Below are 10210 nucleotides of genomic sequence, written 5' to 3'. Positions count from 1 at the left end.
CTCCTCTGTGTGCGCACATTCCTACCTCCCATTAACATTAACTGGCACCACACATGCACACCAAGGAAATGCCAGCCTCGGTAGTATGCATGCATGGCAGCTGTGAACTAAATAACCCACATGGCTCTGAAGAGAAGTTACTGATTACTAGGTCGAGAGTCACAACTACAGCCGTGGAATTCAAACACTAGAGCCTAGGCCCAATATGAATGTCTAACCCAAGCTGTCTACCCTATCTAATCACACTCCGGGATTATAGTTAAGGTAGGAAGCCACAATTCTACCTCTAGCAATGGTTTATACAAGTAGAAGTTCTGAGTTAGAGGAAACCTTAATCTTTTCATAGGCCCAGGGAAGTTCTGTGCTCCACAGCTTCCCCACTCCCATTCTAGTATTCATTTATGTATTTTCCCACAAAATACAGAAAATCACAAAGTCGATTTATAGAGAGAATATCAAAGGCCTGGCTTAAACTACAAAAGTCAGCAAAATCAGAATCAAGTTTGAAACTTCATCTTCAACATGAAAATAATATGGTAATCATATATATCAGATAAAAAAATTTAAAAATCAGATTAAAAAAATATCAGATACCTGCTGAAATGTAAGTTCCACAGGTTGTATAAAGGGCAGAGTTTAACCACTGATTTTGATTGTTCCAGCTGTTATGGATTCAAGTCAGAATCTTAACGCTCATTTAATATAATTTCCTGAAGCCCAATTCAACAACTTTCTCCTTTCTTCCTTAGTAAAGAATATGTTCTTGTGAAGTTTAATTTAGTGAAGACATTGACGGACAAACACACACACACACACACACACAGTTTACACTTCTGAAAACAGTTTGATAGGCGTGTTGTTAAAATTATGCTTTGGAGAAAAAAAGACTAGTATATCTTAGATTATTTTCATATACAGAGAATACAGTGAAAACTTTACATTCAGTATCTCAAATTAGATCAATTAATATTAAGAAAAAGTCTTTAACATTATATTTAAATAATCATAGGAGGGAAAAAACTACCAATATTCTAGAAGTTTCTCTGGACCTTTCAATCAATTTTATTTATATGCAAAACTAAGAGAAACCAAGAAAAAAGAAAAAAAAAAAAAAAAACAAAGCTCCTCCTGATGCTAAAGCTCTCAATTTACTGACAGGCAAATGGCTTCATGCTGCCACTTAATCTCATTTCTTGCATAATGCCCTCTAATTAGCATATCAAAGTGAATTAATACTTCTAGGGCATTAGCAATGGGGAAATCTGCTCCAGGCTCACAATAGCAGTTAAGAGAGAGCCAAGAAATCCTCAAAAACACCACAAACCACTTTGCATTGCAAAGCTGTTCAATTTATTTATCCTCTCTCTCTAAACACTTTTATCACACACTGTTTTACTACTGTTCACCAAACAAAATGATAATTGCCAAAGTTACCAGCATCTGTAATGCCTGTTTAGAATCTTAATTTAGATTATGTTGCAGATAATTTCTATATGCAACCATTTGTTCTATTATAAATGTTAATATAGAGACAGTGGAAATGTTGACATTCTCAATTAGTTAATTTGAATTCGAAATAAAATTTTATGGGATTTTAAAATTTATGAATTTGTTAATGTAAAAAGCCACCTGCTGGACTGATGCCTAAGAAATATGCTTTGAAAACCGATGTATCACATAAAACAAAACATCATTTGCTATAACATATGTTGAGTCTCCCAAATAATGGTTTAAACATTGTGTAGAATCACCAGTATTAAAAGGATTACGTTGTATACCAACTCCTCATTGATATGATCACACAAAAAGGGTTATTGTTCAAAACTGCTTAACATTTTTAAAGCACTTAAATTAAAAGAAAACAAGAAGTACAAAACTTTTAACAATTATTTTTACCCATAATCACTTTTACTTTCAACTCCTTTAGTTCTGAATCAATTACCATCATGTATAATTTTTTTATAGTTAGCCCCCCTCAAAAAAAGAGATGCTATGCCAGTTTGATTTAACACATTCTATCACACCAATTTTTTTTTGCTAGATAATACACTCAAAATTTAATGCCAAAGCAAACAACAGTTACAATCAAAAACTAAACATATTATGTGTATAGATTACGTCTATGAAAAGAAAAATAAAAACGGGATTCCAGTTGCTATTCTGCCTACAAAGGGAATAATTAGAATCAAGCATTGAAGATTAATGAAATTTATTTCCTAATCTTCTGTGTCTGAAGGCATAAAAAGATGGTATTTTTTTCCAGTGGCCCCTTCAAGCATTAATTAATTAATTTGCTAAATATAACACTACCACCTAGCTCTGACAGCAATGCCTTTGTTTGATCAGCTTCCATAACTTTGTAAAAATCTCTGATAGACAGGTCTGAAAAACTGATCAATTTATACTAAATAATAATGTAAATTATTTATTCTTCATACTTAAAAACTAAATGGCCTACTGAAGTAGAACAAATGCTTGAAAAGGTCAACATGGAGGGGGTGCAAGCTTTGTTAGTTACTACCTAAATCATGCTGATCACACTGATAAATGGCTAAAATACAAGCCTGCTGAGAAAACAAATAAAACATTATTCTTATAGTGTCAATACTGAAATAATAAATATCTAAAGACGTTCACACATATATGAATAAGAGGAAAATAGTCTAAATCCTTATTTAACTTGATGTATTGGTGATGTGTTAAGTATTTCTTCTGAAGAGATACTTTATGATATCAGTATAAAATAGCGATGAGTGATTTAGGGTGTGGGTCATGAAATGGGATTTCAATTCTTTATAGCCACTCTTCATGTAACTTCATTCAATACCAAGCAAAACTATGAAGTATCAAAATATAAATTATCCAACTAAGATGTTAAATTTCAATTTGCCTTGGAAGTAGCTTTTTACAAAATTTATAAACTGAAATCTAAAAGTATAAGCCGAAGTAATTAAAAGGAAAATCATCGTAGTATGAAAAATATACGCAGGTGTATTTATGAAAGCCGAAGAACCAATGTACTCTTTCAACAAGTCAGGGCCTCCTTCACCACTGTATTAATATACTTCAGATTGAGAATAAAATTAGGTAAATTAATATAATAAAATAATACAGTGAAGTTGCAAATAAAAAACACCAAAACTATACAAATCTGTAATAAAATGAAGTTCGCTAAAATTGCGGCATGAACTATTTGCGCAGATCAAGTTAGTATTGACAAGAGGATTCAATATATTTTTATTAGGAAGGGAAAAAAGAAAAAAGGCTGAAAAACAGCCCCACATTTTCAAGATAATATTTACAAGGCCATGAAGTTCTAAACAATTATGGCAGCGAGATTTTTTTTCCCCCAGGTTTTCTATGAATACATTGCATGTATTATCTTACAAGGATGGGAGAGAAGGAAACAAGGCATAAAGAAAAGTTTAAAAAACACCTCTCCTTTACATCCTCCCTCAAAACTTCCTACAAAAGCTCTAATAAGTTATATAGATCTATAAAAATAAAAGAAAATTTAATTAAACAAAAGAAAAATATTTTTAATAACTGCTTTAAGGAAAATTTTACAGAAAAACAATACAGTTTATGACATTTCCAAGATTCACTGACTTTGTATTTTTTCCTGTTTAATCAGTTGATATTTTTAATTGAAACAGGCCATAATGTCTCTCTAAAATTTATATAAAATTTAAAGCATTAAAGGTCCATTACAATTTGATTCAAAACAATCTTAGAAGAGTGGGGGTTACAGAGAAAACAAGGTTAGTCAAGTGTTGCTAATTGTTGAAGCTAGGCAATGAGTTCACGGGGACTCAAGGTTCTCTTCTCTCTAAACGTATTTATTATGTTTTAAGTTGTCCATAATAAAAAGTTTTTTAAAACTAGAAAACAAGTTTATTAAAATACGAAAATGAATCATGTATAGAACAGCATATTTGTTTTTAAAACTTTAGAACAAATTATGATAATTATATTAGAAATATTTCAAGAGCAACTTAATAGTATGAATGCAATATATAGGTTAACATTTAGACCCACATATAACAATTCTTCTTTTTTATAACAATTCTCACCCTTCTTGTTAAATTTTCACTCGATGGAAGAATTCGGTTTTATACATTAAGAAGTAAAAGAATTACATGGACTATACATAGAAAAATGAAACAAATTTTTACATTGAAGCATAAAAGAAAAGCACAGAATGGCAGATGGCCCAGAAAAAGAAGACTCCAATGAGTTTCTAAACCTTTGGAGTCATAAATAGAGAGATGTTGACTGAGAGTAGTATCCTGTCCCTTTGAACGCTAGTTACGCTTATGGCTGTAAAAATAAAAGGTTTAATCTCACATCATATACTAAAATGCCTATAAAAACTCACTTGTAAGATACATTCTTCATCTAGCTTAAACCAAAAAAAACACCATGATCTAGCTTAGATATCTAAAATTCTTATGACTCTTTCTAGGGAGGATTCCTTTAAAAGTAAGACATTTTTAATAGTCATTTTCTTCTTCTCCTTAAATATAAAAAATACTTCAACCAGCCCAACCAGCCAAGCAGGCCTTTCTCTTCCCCTGCGGACACCTCCTGCAGTAGAGAAGTTCATTAAGTTTTATGATCTTCCCAAGTCAGTCCTGCTTATAAGCCTCACAAAGGCCACAAATCTGGCAAACCATCATGTATGCCATTAGACATTACTAGTAAATGAACGCTATTTAGGGTTTGTGGTGGCAATAAATCACAGTTTGGTTGGCAGCTATCAACATGGAGTATTTTAACCTACAGTTTAAAAACGAATAGGTTGTGTTGATTTTTTTTATTAAAATACACAATTTCTTTCACAAAAATATGACCCAGATTATACAGTAAAATGGTGAATTTTTGTCAAAATTTTTTAATTTAATTTTTTTTTTTTTTCCTTGAAAAAGAACCCTTTCCTCTTTCATTCAAACTCCCATAATTAATGGCTCTGGGAAGAAGGGAGATTTATGAGGATGGAATACTTCACAAAGAAAAGCACTTCAACAATCAAGACTAAGGTGGCCAAGAAGATTCAAGGGGACACACCAAAAGAAGTATGCAGATGAGCAGATCTTGTGGCATTAGGAATATTTAGTAAGAGATAGAAGACAAAATATAGCTAAAAAAACCAGGAGAAAAATCTTAACATATCAACAATTATGTCATTATGTGTTGCTTACATAGTTTAAAATGAACAAATATCTTGATTTCAAAGACTTTAACTTTGTGGTTGCTTTCAAAATACATGTATCACACAATCCAACAATGAGAAACAACACTTATGCCCAAAAAGAATGGTATGATAAATTTTACCAAAAAAAAAATTTTTTTTCAAGAAAACGCAAGCATCTTCTTACAGTAAAAGTACACTTTCCCTACCTTAGAATGAGAAAATAATATAATTGTAATATATCCATTTATCTGTCAGAAAGGGAAAATACCTTTTCATAATTGGAGGGGGGGTGTTTTCCAAACTAAATTCCTCATGTCATCAGAACTGGCAGTGTTCACTGCCTGATCAGAAATCTCTGGCAGATCTACAAATACACAGAATTTTATTTAAAAATGATTTTGTCTTACTTTTTAGAAGAAGCACAATTGAAATGACACTATCCACTGACATGACAGTTCCCCTATCCCCACTCATCAACCCCCCACCCCTCCAGTATGCAGAATAGAGTCATCACATAATGTTCCTGGTTTCTATTACGAACGACTAGGTGAACTTTCTCTAGATTATGGAGAACTAATCTTTGGATACTATATTATTAGATTAAACAAAACAATCTAAAGAAAAAGCATTATGCAATATACACATATTCAGCAATGTTTATAAGTTCATAATGTTTCAAAGCATGACTGTGGGAGGAGATGGGGTGGTGGGCCCTGGAATTTACTGCCCCATTTTCTTTGCTTTGGTGACACTAATGTCTACACAGCTGTTTTATTTCAAATCAAGGATTCTGAGTCCCGTGTCCCGCTCTCCTTCTAAGACTAGTTTTGGAGGGTAAGGTGAAGCTGTCAGTAGTAGGGGAGAAAGGACGGAAGAGAAAGAGCTTCACCCCCCATCAATCACTCAGTACTTAAACCCCATCCCTCTCAAGCTTAGAGAGGGCTGGCAGGAAGATGCCTCTGCTCAGACAGCTGCCTTCACTCTTTGTCGTCTGTTGGCTTTTTACAAAAGAGATAACCTACAAAGTTGGATCTGCTGGCCAAAGCACAAAACGAGGATCTAATTTACAAGTTATCACTGAAAGCCTCAGAAACAATTTTCAAAACACAAAAATTTCCTTTGTCAGCTACTTCTTGCTTCTTAAATAGCAATAACCCTACCAAAACTCTCCTTGCCAGTAATCCCAGACTCTGAAAAGACTTGTTTCTTTTTCGTAACTCACCTTTGACATGGGGCTGACTATACTTTCCATTCAGAATGGTGTAACTAAGTCCTGTGCAAATAAGCAACTAGAGGACTTATGCTTCCTAATTGAACTCAGCCTGCTGCTAAATGTCTAAACAAGAAAAGCAGTTTGCTGAAGTGTGGTTCCCAAGCTGGCTAGGCCAAAACTTAAAAAAGGCAAAAAACTAAATATAAATCACAAGAATGGAGCAGGAGTATCAATCCCCTCTCCCTAGTACCATAACGCTGTATAAAGTTGAATCAATCTTAATATTCACAACATAGTCAATACCCCAGTGCTTAACTGTCAGCAGAAACTGAAGTGGAGCCCTGATAGCAAGAAAACCCTTGGACATTAAGCAACATAATTTACAGAAAATTACACACATTTAGGCTTCTAAACTAAGAATCCTCAAGATTTAATGCTTGATATCTTTTTTTTCTTTATCTTATTTTATAGTCAGGTAAAAATTATCTGTTTTAAATCACAATGCAAGATAATTAAAAATCAACCCTAAAAAAACTAATAATTTAAAATGCCCTTGGTTTTCAAAATGTAAAATACCTTTTAAAAGAATCACTCGATCTTAAGAAATCACACACACTATGTGAATAAAAAGCAAGAAAAATATTCTTTAGGCTCTCTTAGTATATGCTATTATGGTTATAGCATATATTTTAACAGCAATAACTCATCATTTTTTCTTGATTACTGTATCAGAACAGTATTATGGAGTAAAAAATCTGTTTAAAAGGAGAGCAGCTCGCCTATCAACCTAACAATTATACGCATTGTGCTATTATATGTACACTTAATTTAAACACAATCATATTTTAAATAGCATCACTTGGATATTACTATATCCTGGACTTTAACTTTCTCTTCTTTGGCTCAACTTAAAATATGGCAACTTTTAAAATACTGTATATCCAACACACACAGAGAAATTAATTCAACAGTAAAGCTTATTTAGTGCACGTATTTGCTATATAATGCCAAACACATACCAAAAATCTAAATTAAATCTCTTCCTCCATTCGAGCTGGTACTACCACCGCAAGATTAAAATATATTCAGATTAAGAAAGTCTAACAAGAAAATTAAATTGAAGTGAACTGCCAAAAAAAATTTGCCTAGTTTGTACTTGTAGTTTTTCATTCCAGCACTTCTGCAAAACCTGTTTTCTCATCTATCCCCTGCCTTGAACATTTGGAAAATTGTTTAACCTGTACCCGCGGACATTTTTCTACTTTATAATATATATTAAGTACCTGCACAAATACAATAACTTCAATCGTAAAATTTAATAAAAGTATAACCGATGCAACACAATGTATATGCCTAGACACACTGTTATCCTTCCTCACTTCTTAAAAGTATTCTTCCCACCTAAAACACTAATTCAAACATGCTATTTGGGGTCTGTTCAATTGCATCCATTCTTCTATCTGTGGAGGTGAAGCTTAAGACTAAGTAGAACAAAGTTCCGACGATGCTTCTCCCAGGGACTCGGTCCCTGGCATCCAGTCTCCCGTTGCTCCTTTTAAAAACTGACACACAAACAAGGCGAAAGGAGCGGGAGAGGGCTGCTGGCGCTCAGGACCCCTCCCCGCCTGCAGCCAGGGGCGGCCGCCTGGGAACGGCGACCGGTACGCATCTACACTTCATTTTACACCAGAAGCGAAATTGAGAAATCGACTCCAGATTTATTGCAGTTTTTTCTTAAGATCTGGAGGTGGGAAGGAGAGAATGATCAAAGATGGCGGTGCCCAAAAGCAGCAGCTCTCAACTGGAGAGTGGAAGGAGTAGCTCCGACCTCACCTCGGGGGTCTCCAAGACCACAGCAGGGGCGCAGCGCCTTACCTGTTTTCTCTTTGATCTCACACAGGACGCTGAAGAGCGCGGGTTTCATTCTGTGACAGTTCAGAGCGTGTTTCCTAAAAAACAAAACAGCAAAACACAAAGGTATTAGCATCACCTATGGAATAATATGGCGCCTTCCTTTAAGTTAGACCCAAGATTTAATTCCGGTCCCCTATTTTGGAAGGCTCTTTAGAACGATGGGAAGTCTACAGAAACTCAAGTTGACTAGTTAGCGACAGCCGGGAAGCTCCGGCGAAAGCTCCAGCCAGAACGAAGCGCGACCCATCTGCCGGGCAGGCAGCAGCCTCGGTAACCGCAGGGCGCAAACCCGCGCGGGGAGCCTTGATACCGGGGCAGCGACAGCGACCCGGGGGTGAGGACGGCCGCCGAGAGGCTCCCGCGCCCGCCCTCCGCAGGGGGAGCGGCCGCCGCGCCGACCTGCCGGCCGAATGCCGAGAGCGAACGGGTGACAGCTCCACAAAGTTTGCGGAGCGGCCCTCCCTTCCCCGAAAACTTGGCCGCCGGCACCCCACCCCGCCGGGGAGGCGCCCAGCGCCCAGCGCCGGGGCTGGGGCAGCGCCGGCACAGCGAGGTCGTCCGGTGGCCAAGGGGAGCTCCGGCGCCGGGACTCTGGGCCGGGGGAGAAAGTTGCACTTCCGTGAAGCGCGGCCGCGGCCCCTCTCGGGGCAGCGTGCACTGGGGTCCTGGCGGGAGGTTTAAACCTGTGGGAGGGGGCCGGGCTGCCAGAGGGCCGGACACGGCAGGAAAGTACAGCAGAAACGCTGCGCGGCACCGGGGCCGTCCCACACCTCAAGTGCAACTTTCCCGACTCCCGCCTGCGTCGAGGGGCGCGGGCAAGTCCCCAAGGCCAGGGCGGGCGGCCGGTATTCGGAGAAAGTTCCCCGCCGGGGGCTCAGGCCCGTGCCCCCGGCGCCACCCCGGCCCCGACTCGGCCGCGGGCCTGGCTCCCGCGCACACACAAAAGATGCTTAATGAGACGACACCAACTTTGCTTGCGCCTCGTCCAGGCTCTGGTCGGTGATGGTCATGATCTGGTGAAGGATGTCGCCGATGTCCTGCTTCCTGCCGTCGCCGTCCGCCCCTTCGTGACCGTGCGGGGGAGGTGGCAGGGCCATGCCCCCCTGCACCGAGTGCCCGGCCAGGTTCACCCCGGCCAGAGTCTGCAGCATCCTGGATTGATCGTCCATCCCGCCGCGCGCGGGCGGGAGCGGGCGGCGGCGGCGGCTGAGGCGAAGGCTGAGGCGGCGGCGGCGGCGGCAGCGACGACGAGGGAGGAGAAGAAAGAAGGGGAGGGGGAGGGGGAGGCGGCCGCGCGCTCCCCGCCCGCGCGGGGAGGGGGCGGCCCGGCCGGCGGGGCCCGCGGCTGAGGCGGCGCGGACGGGCGCCCGGCTCTGGCTTCCGCCGCCGCCGAGGCTGGAGAAAAGCGGCGGGCGGAAGCGCCGGGCTCCGCGGCGGTGGCGGAGGTGGAGGCAGCGGCGTCCGCTGCCCTCACACGGCCGCCGCGCCGCCTCCTCGCCGCCGCGCGCCCCGCCGGGCGGCCCCGCGCAACTTGCTCCTCAGCGCCGGCCGAGTTGCCGGGACGCCCGCCGGCCCCCGCGCCAGCCTGCGCACTCCCCGCCCTCAGCCGCCGCCGCCGCCTCCGCCACCTCGGCCGGGCGGGATCCGAGCCCCGGCGGCCCCGGGGAAGGGAGCGGCGGCGGCGGAGGAGGCCGGCGGGCTGGCCGAGGGGAGCGAGGGGGGCGGAGGAGGAAAGTTTGGGAGCTGGCGGGCTGGCGCAGAGGGGGCGCGGAGCCCGATGGAGGGCCCCGGCGGGCCGCGCGCCGGACCAGCAGCAGATTGATGAGGCGGGAGAAGTCGCCGCCGCCACAGCCGGAGCCGCGCACCCAGCCAGCAGCCGCCGCGGACCG

The 10210-nt window shown here is 41.1% G+C and overlaps 1 protein-coding gene across 3 annotated transcripts in view; it reads right to left on the bottom strand.

Annotated features, from left to right (window-relative positions):
* PBX3 (PBX homeobox 3) overlaps positions 1-9572 on the bottom strand; it is a 226929-nt gene extending 217357 nt beyond the window's left edge. For 2 of the 3 annotated variants that reach the window (XM_049895373.1, XM_049895375.1), the window contains exons 1-2: positions 9291-9572; positions 8283-8356 (exon numbers count right to left, since the gene is read on the bottom strand). In XM_049895373.1, the coding sequence (XP_049751330.1) occupies positions 8283-8356; positions 9291-9490 (274 nt within the window). In that variant the 5' untranslated portion in view covers positions 9491-9572. Of the gene's footprint in view, positions 1-8282; positions 8357-8631; positions 8898-9290 lie in introns of those variants that run through there. The other variant, XM_049895374.1, reaches the window with a different exon arrangement.
* Positions 9573-10210: the final 638 nt, after the last annotated feature.

The sequence above is a fragment of the Elephas maximus genome, chromosome 9, assembly GCF_024166365.1.
Source record: "Elephas maximus indicus isolate mEleMax1 chromosome 9, mEleMax1 primary haplotype, whole genome shotgun sequence".
NCBI classification, from domain to species: domain Eukaryota; kingdom Metazoa; phylum Chordata; class Mammalia; order Proboscidea; family Elephantidae; genus Elephas; species Elephas maximus.
The sequence above is the reverse complement of the archived record's forward strand: the minus strand, read 5'-3'. Positions and strand labels throughout refer to the sequence as shown.